The sequence below is a fragment of the Tripterygium wilfordii genome, chromosome 3 (assembly GCF_013401445.1).
Source record: "Tripterygium wilfordii isolate XIE 37 chromosome 3, ASM1340144v1, whole genome shotgun sequence".
Lineage (NCBI taxonomy): Eukaryota > Viridiplantae > Streptophyta > Magnoliopsida > Celastrales > Celastraceae > Tripterygium > Tripterygium wilfordii.
Window position 1 is genome coordinate 12,578,314 of NC_052234.1, and position 14,680 is coordinate 12,592,993.

The 14,680-nt window shown below is 36.1% G+C and overlaps 2 protein-coding genes and 1 pseudogene across 3 annotated transcripts; all 3 read right to left on the bottom strand.

Moving 5' to 3' along the window:
• Positions 1–2,943: 2,943 nt before the first annotated feature.
• LOC119995325 (transcription factor SCREAM2-like) lies at positions 2,944–4,568 on the bottom strand. 2 transcript variants are annotated; one of them, XM_038841797.1, is made up of 4 exons: positions 4,327–4,568; positions 3,981–4,118; positions 3,683–3,850; positions 2,944–3,334 (listed from the first exon to the last, which is right to left on the bottom strand). In XM_038841797.1, the coding sequence occupies exons 1-4, from the start codon at positions 4,408–4,410 to the stop codon at positions 3,236–3,238; spliced, it is 489 nt and encodes a 162-aa protein (XP_038697725.1). In that variant the 5' UTR covers positions 4,411–4,568; the 3' UTR covers positions 2,944–3,235. The 2 variants fall into 2 exon arrangements, with proteins under 2 accessions (XP_038697725.1, XP_038697724.1); XM_038841796.1 differs by having other exon boundaries at positions 3,683–3,853; positions 4,327–4,567.
• Positions 4,569–8,463: 3,895 nt separating this feature from the next.
• Positions 8,464–9,646, bottom strand: LOC119995666. The gene is made up of 3 exons (XM_038842168.1): positions 9,599–9,646; positions 9,075–9,134; positions 8,464–8,961 (listed from the first exon to the last, which is right to left on the bottom strand). Exons 1-3 carry the CDS (start codon positions 9,644–9,646, stop codon positions 8,464–8,466), a joined length of 606 nt encoding a protein of 201 aa, XP_038698096.1.
• On the bottom strand, positions 9,643–13,142 carry LOC119995667 (annotated as a pseudogene).
• Between the last annotated feature and the right edge of the window lie 1,538 nt (positions 13,143–14,680).

Genomic DNA, 14,680 nt, shown 5'->3' on the forward strand with positions numbered 1-14,680 from the left:
TTTTGGATTATCCGGTTTCCGTAAATACATCGGGCTCACACGGCTTTATTCCTCCTTATATCCAAGTAAGTGGACTAGGCCCAACTCACTCAAGTTTAAGAAAAAGCTTTGTTACATGTAGGGGATGAGCTTTGCTCATATAAATCACTTAAGTGATTGGCACAAGACCACCCAATGTGGGACAAGTCTTAACATAGACAATGCTTAATTGATTCGATCCTACTTAGATACAAACATTCATAAAGATATTTGTATCTAATCATATATATATATAATCTAATCAATTAAGCCTTGTCTAGATGTTAACATCTCTCTTTTTTAAAAAAAATTTAAGGACAAAAATCATCATAGTCTCTTTCACAGGTCTAATCGTTTCTGTAATTCAAAATTCAAACAGTTTTAATGTCTCAAATGATTGTAAAAACGTAAGAAAAAAATAGTAAAAGAAGGATCGATAATGCTCCATTATTTGCTAAATTAAAGAAACCGCGTCGGCGGATAAAGATATCAATCTTCATGCATGCAAATTTGGTTTGATGCTACCTAACCCCTTTACATATATAGTGCTTAATATATGATCATGACTCGTGCAAGTTGTAATAATTATTCTAGTTGAAAAAGACAACCAAGACACGCCCACGTAACCAAAGTCAACTGCATCTGCAAATCAAGCCAATTTATTTTTTCCACAAAGTGCCCAGCTAGGAAATTTAGACCAAAATTAATAATTTTTGTACCGTTGAACATTATGTATTTCTTTATAATTCCTTTCTTAATTAACCATCCGATCATTCTCAAAACTATATTAAGTAATATTGCTGGACCGTTGAATGGTAATTGAAAATGACATTTACCAAATAAGTATAACTAATCCTCCTATAAAAAATAATTGAGTTCAAAATCATGACAGCCAGGACTATAATAATTAATTAATTAATTAGCTAAGAAGAAACACTTTTTAGAAGTAGTATTATTTTTTTTAATGATTTTGAGGCCGGCCATGATAACGGTATGGTCGATGAACTAAAGTCAAATTAACAAAGAGGTAGGCATCAAATTGTAGCAACTTTACACATCACAGAGTGTTCGGATAATTCATAATTGATTTTGAAATTCCTCCCAAATTATATCTTAACCTTAATTAGCTAGAATTGACGTTAATTTCACGGTACACTACACACAAAGCTAGCAATATTTTTACATGTCAATGGCCCCACACGCTTTGCTTAAAGTGAACGTGTAGGAGAGTTTTGTGACTTATGAGTCCATATTGCAGATTCTATTCACATTAAATTGTTCATTTCGTCAACCATGAATAGCCTTCCAATTTAAAAAAATGATTGCGTTGCATTAATGCATGGTAATGTATACAAAAAGATTTTTTCCTCAAGTCTAGTGAATTGGGTTTTGACCCATTAATAGTTGGGCTTTGCTCAGTGAATAATAACTGGGGTTTAGAGGAATAAAGTCGTACGAGTCTCATGTATTCACGGATAATATTATTGATATGTATGGAGGTGTGGATTTAGGATATATTTTAATTGCATCCTAGGATTCTATGTACGAATTTCAAATATTGCGTTCAGAGACTTCGAGAAGTAAAAGAAAGAGAAAAAGGAAGGAATATTTAGTGGGCCCATTTAAGGTTTACGGTAGATGGGTTTGAAAATTGGGGTGCTGATTCTCGGTAAGCATGAAGCCCAACTAATTTGAGAATTTTATGTGTCACGGGCCGAAAGGGGGCCTACAACATGTGTGGGCCTATTGCTCCTGTTAGCCTGTTATCGAGCAATGAGCATACAGATTACAGAATACGGTTGTCCGTATTTCAGTAAGCACGAGCCACGAAGACCAGATTTGGGCCTACGAGGCTACGACAATGGCTATGTTAGGCCGTTGGTTGATGCTATAACTTTTTTCTATGGGCTCAAAATTAATTGGTTAGGCTTTTCAGAGATAGAGACATGGAAGGCTCATGAGTAGGAAAAGATCCAGCTCTCATGATTGGAGGGTGTCCAATTAACAACTTTAATTTATCAAATGATTTTTTAAAAAAATTATAGAAAAATAACAAAGGATAAGTATGCATGAATTTAACTGTGAGATTATGTTTTAAAAATAAAATAAAAAGATTATATGTTACGCACTCTAAAAAAATTATTCAATGGTCTTGACACAACATGTCATATGCTGATGTGATGTACCATGACCAATAATTCAATATCATGATGTAAATTCACAAGCAGTTGATGAAAATGCATGAGTAATTGGGAATGGAGATAAGTGTTTTCTAATTCAAATTTCACAAAATACATATATAAGCCGTATGTGAATTGACATTATCTCATTAGTTCAAGTGCTCCACATCAATGAACGACATGGTATACCAGGACCATTGATAATTACTCCGTGACAATGAGGACTTTAAGAGTATGTTTTTTGATTGATGGATTTGGGGGAAGGGAAGAGAAGAGAAGAGAAGGGAAGGAAGAGAAGGGAATAGAAAGAAAGGGAAGGAAGAAAAGGGAAGGTATAATACATTTCCTTCCCCAAGTTTGGAAAGAGAAAAAAAAAATTTAGTTTAATTTACTAATATATCTTTATTTTTATGTTTAAGTATTATGTACGATGATAAAATATATTTTTAACTTATAAATAATTTGATTAGACATCTATTCCCTTCAAATGACCTCATTTTGGGGAGAAAGTATTTTGACAGAAGTTTGATGAAATATTCCTTTCAATCCTCTCCAAATCCCTCCCCTTTACTTTTTTCAAACTATCCAAAAAAACTCATTTTTCCTTCTCTTCCCCTCCCCTCCCCCAAAATTCTTCAATCCGAACACACTCTAAAATGTCGCATGTACACAACGCCATCAAAGCGTAACTCCAATCGAAAGAGCAATGGTACATGTCTCTGAACTCATAAATATATAGAGAAGAGGGAGTTGATTGTATGATACTTATGAGAAGGTCATAGCGCGTACATATATATATTTTCATTGACACAAACTTGAAGTACATTTCCATATATAGATATAGTAAAGGTGCACTCTTTGAATGCAAACCTCCTAACCAAGACTGGTATAAAGATTTGGTTGATAAAAAATCAACAAAATTTATTAATGGTGAAGGACTCTTTGCTTGCATGTTCATTCTCCATATATGTCTTGATTACCAGCTGATATTTCTCTACTATGAGGAGAGAAATTAAGGAGAAGATGAAACTAATTAATCAAAATCCAGTTTCACTACTACTCCAGCTCTCAATAGCTTGCAGCACTGCATTCTGCACCACTTGAGCATCCATGCTGTCAATATTACTCCCTTGATTCTGCAACATTAACGTAATACATATATTAGCTAGGGATCGATCCAGTTAATTATGCTTATTCAACTAAAAAGTTCAACCAAATTAATTAACCCATCTAATGGGTAAAACACACTATGACACCAATCCTTCAATATAAATTAATCCAAGCATGCAATCCCATTAATTTGTCTCACATCGATCCATATATTACAGGAAAAAAGTCTCAAGATTCGCGCGAGTTCTAATTAAAAACTAGTTAAATGTATGAACAATCGAATTATTACGTGCATATGTGCAGCTAATAATTTAAGTTTCATTGATCAATCGGAACAGAAACTTATGAGAGAAGAGGTTTAATTGTTTTTTTACTTGTCCAACAGCTTCAAGTTGAAAAGTGTCTGCACAAGAAACGCTAGCATCAAGCACATCAAGCCCCAACTCCTCAAACGCTTCAAGAATGGAGACAAGCAAGCCTGGGCAATTCCTTTCAGATAACACGTTAATTAGGTAACCGTTGGCTAGGGTTTCCACCGTAACCTGCTGCGGTATAAAAACAAAATTATTATAATCCCAATGAATCATTTCGTTCTTAATTAATTTGAACAAATAATTAATTAGGATTGGAAGATTCATATATAAGGTAGATAGTATTAAATTACGTACGTACCAGGGGTAATGGATTTGGGGCATTTGAAACTTGTGAAGTAGAAGTGCTTCCAATACTCTCTTGGCTTAGCTCTTCCACTTTGTTCTTCAATTCCTCTATATATTTTGATGCATCCACTATGATTGAAGCTTTGTTCATCTGCCCAAAATCAGCAAAATACAGTGTTAATACACGATCGAACAAAGCAAATCCCAACTTCCACAATCTGTTAGGTATAAGAGTACTCTAGATGAACAAAATAGGGTTCAATCTTTCATTTACAGATATATCGAGTAAATAATATATAAGATGAGAGATCTTAATTGAAACCCTAATGCATACAGAGAGTTTTGAGGAGGGTAATTACAGCAGTAGAGTTGGTGGCGTCACGAAGTAATTGGTATTTCTGATATAAATCTTCTCTCTTTCTCTCCTTTGATGTTGAGTCCATGTGTTTCTTTCTTTCTTCTTCTTTCTCTTCTACCTCTTTTTTTGAGAGTCCCTTCCCTTCTGTAGTTTTTTTTTCTTTCACGGTGATTAAGCTTTGTTGAAGAGTCGTTTATAAGGAAAAAGACGACCTCCCTCGGCTACTTGATTTCTTGTTTTGTTCCTGCATGAGTATGTCGTTTCCCCATATGAAATTCATTTCTGCAATATCGAAGTTACAATATTACCCCTCATTCATTTTGTATGATCAAGACAACATGTATGTAAATGTTACAATATATGGTGAGTATGTATACATATATATAGCGAAATATATGATGTATATGGGTTTCCTCAATTACCATTTTTTCGCAATGATACTATTAAATCCAATATTATTGTTCTTGCTAATTAAAAGTCACCATCATTATTTCTAGTTAACATCATAATTAGTTTATAGACAATAAGTCCATGAAACTTGAATTTTAATTTGTTATCATTGTTGTGTGAACTAATTAACTACTAACTTCATCTTCTTTTTTTACATTTCCATTAATTTTCATATCGATACCTAGAATTAGTGGCGACCACGGTTGTTTTTTTTTCCACATAAATTTAACCGACTGATGGTTGGTTATTTTGGTTTTTCGATTATCAATCGATTTTTTAAAGAAATATGTAATATTTATAAAATAACTAATCTATCGGTTTGATTATCGGTCGATTCAATTATGATTAGTAATTTTGAATATCCCTACCTAGAATAATCCGAGCTTCTCCCATCTAACTTGCGAAATGACATATGACCCACTCTTCCCCTCTAGCCAACATAAATCACACACCTAATTAAAAAACAAAAGCATCAAAACAAGTGGAGGATATACACACACTATCACATCCAAGAAATAGTGGTTTAGGCTTATTAATTAGTATAAGGAATTATACACAAAACCTACATGCATCATTTTTTTATTATTTTTTTAACAAAAGGGAAATTATTCAAGGAGTAGAAACAAAAATGAAGAAGCCGTGTGGGGACATTTTGGTATGTATGGAGGCTGGTTTTATTAGATGGACAAAGAAATGAGAGATAATAAGAAACCCCCGTGAGAAGTGTTTGGAGGGATTCACAGCTAAACATCCTTTGACGCTTCCTTGCACTGCTTTCGATGTCTCCAATCACGAGCAGATTCCCCCTTCCAATTACGCGTACATACATTATATATATACACACACACACACATACACCTCACGTGCCCCCTCTCGATCTCTTCATATATGTGATCCCCAACCCTTCAATTACTGTTGTTTCCATAAAATGCAATGTAGTTAGTGCTACGAATGCCAAAATTGGTGATCAAAATTATATTAATTAAACAATTACTCACAAATTATGTAATGGGGTCTCATACACTATATGCATGGATCATGCATGCAGACTTAAGTCAAAAACATATTATTCATAAATAAGAAAAGGTGAACTATTAATAATGTGGTGTAGGTTCCAAATATTCACAAACTTATTACAAGGTACGTTTTTTTTTTCTATTCACATGTGTGTCCATTAATCATCACAAGAAAACAGTCAATGACAAACATACATAACCTGCTCTTCACTTCACTTGTCGCTTGCCCTAGTTCCAATTTGGTCCTCTTAGCCTTTATAGAGTCTATGAGTAATTAATTAATATTCTTCAGAACTTATATAAGGTTTTATTTTCTTACTACGCACTCTATTTGTTTGGAATATATATATATGGATGGTAATATGGATCGTCACTTCTTCAGTTCCGTTGGTGCTCAACTTCACGGGGAGATTGGTTCCAATTAACCAAACAAAGACAGCTTTTTTAAGTACAAGAGAGCATCAACAGTGCTTGTATGTATGTATATATGTAGACAAATTAGGACATCGTGTGCTCGAAAACAAGACTCGCAATTCCTTGACAGCTATGTATATTTGTCAATATCGAAATTTACAATCTTATAGCATTTTAAAGAATTTGATATGCACCCAAGATGTCCTATTTGGTGATAACAATGAGTATACAAAATGAGAAATGCTGAAATAAAATTCAAATCAAAGGCACAAAAGATATACTTTTATATATATGTGTGTGTGTGTGTGTGTATATCCTATTAATATATTGCCAGTATGCTTATCAAAGCATGTTTTCAAAAAAGGTATGATTATATTCGTTTCGTGTTTTAGATTAATTTGTTGAAATAATTCATGGTGATGGTGGTCTATAGTTAATTCATTAGGGTAAATAAGTAAATTAGATTTAATGGGTTAGGACTTGCTATCAAAGGTGGGGTCTATGATCTCGAAGTGTTAGCTATGACAACTAGCCAAATGAAGGATAAGAACCCGATGGGTCCCATGGGAATACATGCCAACATGCCACGTCTTTGTTGTGACGTGAAAGATTTGTGACATCAAGGTTCACGGGCTATCTTTCTAGTTTCGAAACACAACAATGATCCATGCACCTTAAATTTGTAAAGCTAACCAGTCGAGAATTATGGTAAGAAGAATAAACTTGGTGTATTGTGTGGAGGGTATTCTACAATGTGTCTTTGTCTTGTTTCCTCGCATGTGGGATATTTAACCAAATAAAACAATATCCACCTATGAAAACAACCAATCTTCATGATTATATATATATGTGTGTGTGTGTCATCATTTTCTGAATGAATAGGGTCTCTGCAACTATAGACAGCTAAGATAGTTTACTTTGAAGTAGATGTTCTAACCCCAACAAAATAGGAGAGAAAGCAATAACTTTTTACGTTAGGGTTACAAGAAGATGGTGACAGAAAACACTCTTATTGAATCATGAGGCCTATGCATGTGTACATATGTCAGGCACAGTATATGTACGTGACATTATTATGACATATATTTAGGAGGTCATCCATGCATGATTAAATCAAAAAATAAATATAGGGAATAAAGTTTACTGTCCCATCAAAAACATACAGAACGAACTTCAATGATCTTATCTCCATATGCGGCCTTGGGTAAGGCAATGTGCTTATCTATACGATATGCATTTATACACACATATATATATGTACACATACTAAAGCCTATACCAATAAGATTCCTAACTTTTAGACATGCATTATGGATATGAGAGTTCCGCAATTCTCTAAAATCTATAATTCTCATCTAATGGTGAAGAAAAATTCAAATAAGTTTTAAAAATATAAAAATAAAAATATGTTGTGATGTGGCGACTTTGGAGACCAATAAAACTGAGAAGAATCATAAACTTATTCGGGCCCCGAATTTGGGCCCACTTTATAGTGAAGCCCATGTATAGGCCAAGTTAAGATTTAGGGGCTTTCGTATTGGGTTATACAAATGAAGAGCCCAACACGCACCAGCATATTATGATATTACTAAAGTGATGAACCGACGGTCCATTTAAAACCCACTAGTGGTGCTGTGGTGATTCCTAACGGGAAGCATGTAGCTCAACGGGCTTCTTTGTCCTCTGCGGAATTCGAGAGGTCAAAAACGGGTCACGACTTAAATGGAGTCTACTGACCCGGCCCTACCAAAAGTGATGACTATCCGAGCTTTGAGGCTCACAACCAAGAAGCCCATTATCAACAGACAGCCCAGGCCACAGTTCCGTTTGGGATACTTTTGAGTGGGCTCCAGCACTAAAATTCAGGCCCACCGCAGATCCAAATACATGCGTATAAACATTGTTTATACTGGCCCGGGCTTAGCAAAATGATTGTCCTTCGGTCAAGTTTCAAACCTCTCGACTTGTCTCTTGGTTGACATTCGGAATAATTTAGCCCTGAAAGAAGCCCATTATCTACTGGCGCGTCCATTTGAGTGGGCCACAGCAAAATATCTCAGGCCCGTTTTATGCATAGATTATTATAGACCAACAAAATGCTCACTTTTTATTTTATATCAAACATGACCACACTTACTTAACATAATTATGAATCAAATTTCCCGTAAAGATGAACCCACACAACATGATTTGAGTGAAACCGTCATCCGCTAGAAAAGGAGACCCACACAACATGATTTGAGTGAAGCCGTCATCCGCTAGAAAAGGAGACGAACTACAGCCATGGCATCCACTAGGAATCTAAACAACTTCGTATTAATATCAACTAGATTTGGTTCGCTTAATGGAAAGCTCATGCAATGAGTGGTTTCACTCTTGACAGCTTCAACTTCCTTATACGCATCCTGGTACTTGTCTCCTTCAACTAGTCTGACACTGTTTGTCATGTTGACTCTGCTACTATTGTATCCATACGTGCAGACCATCACATAGGACCACTCCTCGTACGACTCACGTTCACCGACGAGTGCCTTTTGAAACGCTGATGCCGTGTTATTGACTTTCGACGCCAAAATTTCAAGCGAAATCCTCGCGAGCTCTTTGATATCTTTTGCGTGGGCGCTCCGCGGGTCTGAATCCAAATTCGATGTACAATCTTGAGGATAATCGGTTTGATTGCAGGTTTTTGCGATCAAAGACTCGTTATCTGCTGTGACGAGCGTTCCACTGAGAACAATAACAGAGAGCACAATTGTCTGCAAAAGGAGGCGACTAAGAGAAAGTGGATTCATCATTTCTCTTGCTCTAGATTTAATTTCTTAAGGTTCAATTTCACAGGCCTCGTTTATATAATTTAATTCATACCTACCCTCTTGAGTCTGTGTTCACGCATCGACAGTTGTGTTTCCATAACAACGTTATATTCAACCTTAATTGGCATAATGAATTAATTAAGGCGATTCTTTTCTTTTTTTAAACCGTAAATCCCTTGATTTCCTGTGATTAAGCTCATACTAATTGTCTAATTAACGTATAAAGATTAGTAAGAAAATCCTGCGATTTTCCCCATTTTTTAACGGTAAATCCCGTGATTAAGCTCATACTAATTAACGTATAAGATTTGAGCCCACTTTAGAGTGAAGCACATATATAGCCCAAGTGGTTGAAGTCCAAATGGAAAGCCCAATAAGCACCAGCTTATTATGGTATTACTCAAAGGGCGCCGCTATTAATGGTGGTCCATTTAAAACCCACTAGTGGTGAAGCCCAAATTTGAGAACAATGAAGTGGAGGGAAAGCACGACTTTGTTCAGGAGCCCAAATGTGAGCCCACATTATAGTGAAGCCCATATATAACCCAAGTTAAGATTTAAGGGCTTTCTTAAAGCCCACTAGAGGTGGCGTCCCTATTTCGCAGTTTCGCTGCTTCTCCACACTCATGACTGATGAGCTGCGACCGACTCATCACTCAACTGGTTTGAATTACTGGCGCTAATGTCTCCTCCCTCACATGGTCTTTAACTTTGAACGAATCTCTCTGTGAGTATCTCCGCCTCTCTTCTACTTTTGAGAATCTTAATATGGATGGATTCGATTTTTGTTTGGAGGTATTTAATTTACGTTTTCTTGCTAAATATTTTGATACGAAGCAGAAATATTTGAGCGACTTCTCAATCTTTGATTTTACGAAGTGCATTGCATGCTATTGCTTCGATTTTGATTTGGAGGCCTTTAATTTGCTTTTTCTTGCTAAATATTTTGATATGACGCAAACATATTTGAGGAACTTCTCCATCCTTGATTTCACAAAGTGGATTAGACGCTATTTAATCTAATTTTAAGATGCATTTCACTAAATCCGTGTGTTGGTTGTTTACTAAACAGGTAATCTTTGTACGGTGTCTATACTGTTTTGTGCTTGGCGTTTTAATCTGTTTATTGCTATGTAAATTCTGTTTGGGATATGTCTGTGACTGTATAGTTTATTCTATTAGTCTTTGTTTGTTGTACTGAATTTCTCAATAATTCTAGGAGAATTGTGGTTTGGAATGTCATTGCATATGAGAATCAAACTGCTGAAGACAACCAAAATTGTGTGTGTGTGTTGGGTTTTTTTTTTTTTTTTTTTTTCATGTCAACCTGAAAAAATTGAAACAAGGTCTTGATTTCTTTAATTGAATCCACGAGATCTCAAGAAGTACTGTAGTATGCAATGAACGTTTTATTTTCTTCCGAACCAAATGGTAACTGAGGCCTCCCACAACTAGAAGAATAATCAAACCATCAATCACTTGTAACATGACCAAGATCCATTTCTTCACCTTAGGCTTGCCATGACTTATATGGTTCCTTTGGGAGACTTGACCATGTAACTCAATCCAGCTGCATTTTTGGATTGTTTAATGCCTACGACCACTCAGTAGATAAAACACTCACTGGAGGAATATGAAGCTGCAAGACACTTGCAGTCATTTATGCACAAACGTACACTTCTTCCTTGCAAACATTGACCTTTTTGGTGCCATTCCTCAGTATGCTGATGCCACCTGCCACCTGGTAATTCCAGCATCTCTGCGTGACCTTCATCACTGAATTGTCCAGGAATTCCATCACCACAATTAGAATTCATCATGACTTGCCTGGTCATAAGTTGGATGCATGAGCACGCGTTTGATAAGGTACAGACTCCATAAGGTTTACATGCTAGGGGAATATCACATGTGATGTTGAGTGCCTGAAATGCAACCTTAAACTTCCACTCTTTATATGTGTAGAAATAAAGCCCCATATTACCTGTTGACTGTTGTATTCCCTAGTGCTAAAAATCTTAGTGGTTCAAGTCTTTGTGAAGAGATCTGTGTGATAGTTTTATGCTTATCATTGAAAAACTCTAGCCATCCTGAACCCAATTCAAGAGATGTGATGTTTCTGTTCTTGAAAGGCTTAAATTCCCAGTAAGAATAGCTTGACTTGCCAGAATTTAGGAACAGAGCTACTCTGTCACGTTGAATTTCAAAGGTGTAGAATTTGTTTGAGTTGCTGGGAAAAGAAGTCAAGTGAATAGCTACATTTAGTCTCTGACCCCAGAGCATTATGTCTGTTGGAAAATTGAAGCTCTGAAATTTTATGGAGTTCAAAGCGTCAGCCAGGGCTAGATTACCTGTCTTCAGTATTGCACTGTCTGCATCAAATGGATTGCGAGAGATAAGGTGAACAATGATTGTATTGATGATGAGATAGAATCGCTTATAATTATAAACTAGAATTCTTGATGAAGAAAGTATGATCAGGAGAATTGTTGGTTTCTATTCTAACATAATTTTACCTCTACACCTTGACCAAAAGTTCCAGTTCCCCATCCCACTTGTTGTCCCAACCCTTTCAACCACAAATCTCCATTTTCTGTGAGCTCAAACACACATTTATCTGTCACGTAGAAGTGCAAATAATGACCAGAATTACACAATGGATTCGATGCCAGAAATACTTCCAAAGAACATGAATACTGTCCATCACTGGATTCAATGCTCAATGCAACTCAAAATTGGGCTCCATTTGGTTAGTCTAGCAGGAAAGCCTTTCCAATGAATACTGTGGTATACTCTGGAATGACTGCAAGTGTAAAATGATATCCTACATGGATATCTGTCATGCTACAGCTACGATTGAAAAAGAAAATCAGTAAGAACAATGGATAGCGCATCCTCATCTGTAAAACTGCAATACCAACTCCCACCACTTTGGTTGCTACTCTCTGAATCTCTCTCATAGATGTTTTTTCTTTTTCTTTTTCGGTGCATAATTAGGATTTCCTTTCTAAAAATGTTGTTAAGAAAGTTAAGGGAAAGTTGGGTTCAAGTAGAAGAAACTTTTGCAAGTCTCACACCCCACCCATATAAGAGTCTAAGCTTTCATGTTGTCCTGTTATTCTCATACAAATGTTTTCAATGTTGTTCTTTCTTTTGGTGGATAATTATTTTCCATATGGCCATATAACTCATGGCTTATTCTTCCGATACCATGCGAGATCACCGTACGATGAATATAGCAAGTGTCTATGTTTCTCTATATGAAATACTTTTAAATTGTCATTTGTTATTCATGATTTACTTTTCAGTGAATGGATCCATGATCCTCTCTCCTAATGATCTGGGTTCAAATCCCCCTCCCTTTTTTTTTAAAAAGTGACATTTCACCAACTTGACAGCTTAGTATTTTATGTTCCGGTGTACCAAAATAACTTTTTTTTTGTACTTAAGAAAATAAACACGTCAAAAATGTTCACACAATATACATATACTAATATGAATCTAATACATACCCCAAGAATGAAACATAAACCAAGTCGAGGTGTTCACCTCTGACCTTAAAGTGATTAATTGTCCTGCCTCTGTGCTTGTAGTCACAACAATTTCACCTCCCATACCTCTTTGGTAACACGTTAACGTAAGCACGCAGTTAATGTAACGGCGAACCAAGAATCGAAGAAACTCTCTCTCAAGATGACAAAGACGCAAGGAGGAAGAATAGAAAGCTTGTTTAGAAGTGTACTGAAAAGGACCAACCTGTAGCAGAAAGCTTCTATTCCTTTTCCTAGCCGAAATTGGCTATTAAAAGGCCTCAAAAAATCAGTTTCCTAGTGGCCCAAATCTCGGCTATTAGTTGAGACGGGTTCGGTTACATACTGAACCATGATCTCCTCATGATTCTCCTTAAATCAGGGTTGAACATGACTAAATCAAAGAAAAGACTTGCCACATGTTTAATTGGATTATCATCTTAAGTTGGTCTTGGGCTTGGTCAAATCTTGACAAGTAATGTCAATGGGCCTAGCCAAGCCCAACCCATACATAAGTCCATGTAAGACTTTCCCACCAACAAACTTGAGTGCCCTTGGGTCCAAGTTCATAAATTCACTCTTGAGTTTACAATCCATTAAATAGGGATTAAGATTTACAACATCAACTTACACCATTTCATGCGTATATTTTTTGGGATCAATTTTTCATTCACCTGATATTAGTTTTCTAATCCAAGTGTATTACACTCATCTACACTTTGAGATGTACGTACTTAATCTTGGACCATCCCAAAGGACATGCGGGTCCCACACTTAATTATGCTCAAAATAGGCCCATTACAATTCAATATCCAACATTTTATTAGTGTCCCTAGTGTGAGGGTGGCATATCAAATAATGCTCCACACTAGGCAGAATACAAGTTTAATGTCAATCGCGTCAGGGACCAAGATAAGGTATCAAAAATGATAACATATAGAAGTGGAGCCACGCAGACAAGGCGTCATCATAGTGAGCAAGATAAGATGTTCAATCATATGGTGGGTGATTTGATGTATATTATATTGCTTTGCACAAACATCAATCTTAATCCATCAGTTGCTTTCCCATATAAGTTTCTTCTTTTGGTGCTGCTATTCACACCCTCATTTTTGTTATTTTAACCCCTATTGAAAAGACTGCTTCAATAGGGTCTCGTAATTTGTGTTCTGTTTTTTTTATGTCTAGCCTATTCTCAGTGTCAAATAAGGGTAAATTAGTCCAATGAAAAGTTATTCTTTCAGACTCAAAAATCGAGAATGTGAGAGAGACTGCAACACATTTATTGTCTTCTTCTCCCTCCCCACCCCACTCTGCAAACTGGCTTTTTAGTGCTTCCTTGATTTGCCCTGTCTCTTTCTCCACTTATTGGAGGCCATTAGTAATAGAAGATGACGAAACCCATAACCAAAATCCCTGCAATTTTCAAAACCAAACCCAGAAACTCCATGTTTGTCGTGCTCAAGTTTGTCATTTGAATGTGTTTTCTGTTTTTATTGGCTTAAGTAGCTAGCACTTCTAGCTGAGATTCAAAACCCTCAATCCCAAAAAAGAAAACAACAAATCTTCCACTTTCTCTCTAGCGCAATAACAACAGAGCCAGAGAAAGAGCTTCTGAAAGAGGAAGAGAAGCAAAGAAGGGAAACCCACATATTATTGTTTGTGTCAAAACTTTGTCTAACATGCCTTATCTCTCTCTCAACAAAACCACAAACAAAAAGTATTTCTATTTTCTTGGAAGAAGAGCCTCTTCCATGAACTTCAAACTTTGTGTGGTTCTCGGTGATTTATTATATTAAAATATGGTGTCATTTCATAAGGGGGTAAACAAGTAAAAGAGGGGTGTGAGAAGAGTCCCGCCGTTCTTCTTTTTCTATGATTGTGGGTTTCTTCTAGAGATGAGAGTTTGTTCCCTAGATGCAATATCTATTTTTATTGTCAGCAGTTTATTACTTTATTCAAACCCTTGTGTAGGCAACAATTATTACAACTAGAAATAAAAAAAAAAATGTGGAAATCCTACACGGAATACATTCAAACGTGGCGTCTAATTAACCCAAGATGTCGAAAGCCGCCTTCGTCTTATACGTTAAAGTCCGAATTATTCCCACAACTGCATTGTTAATCGATTTGTT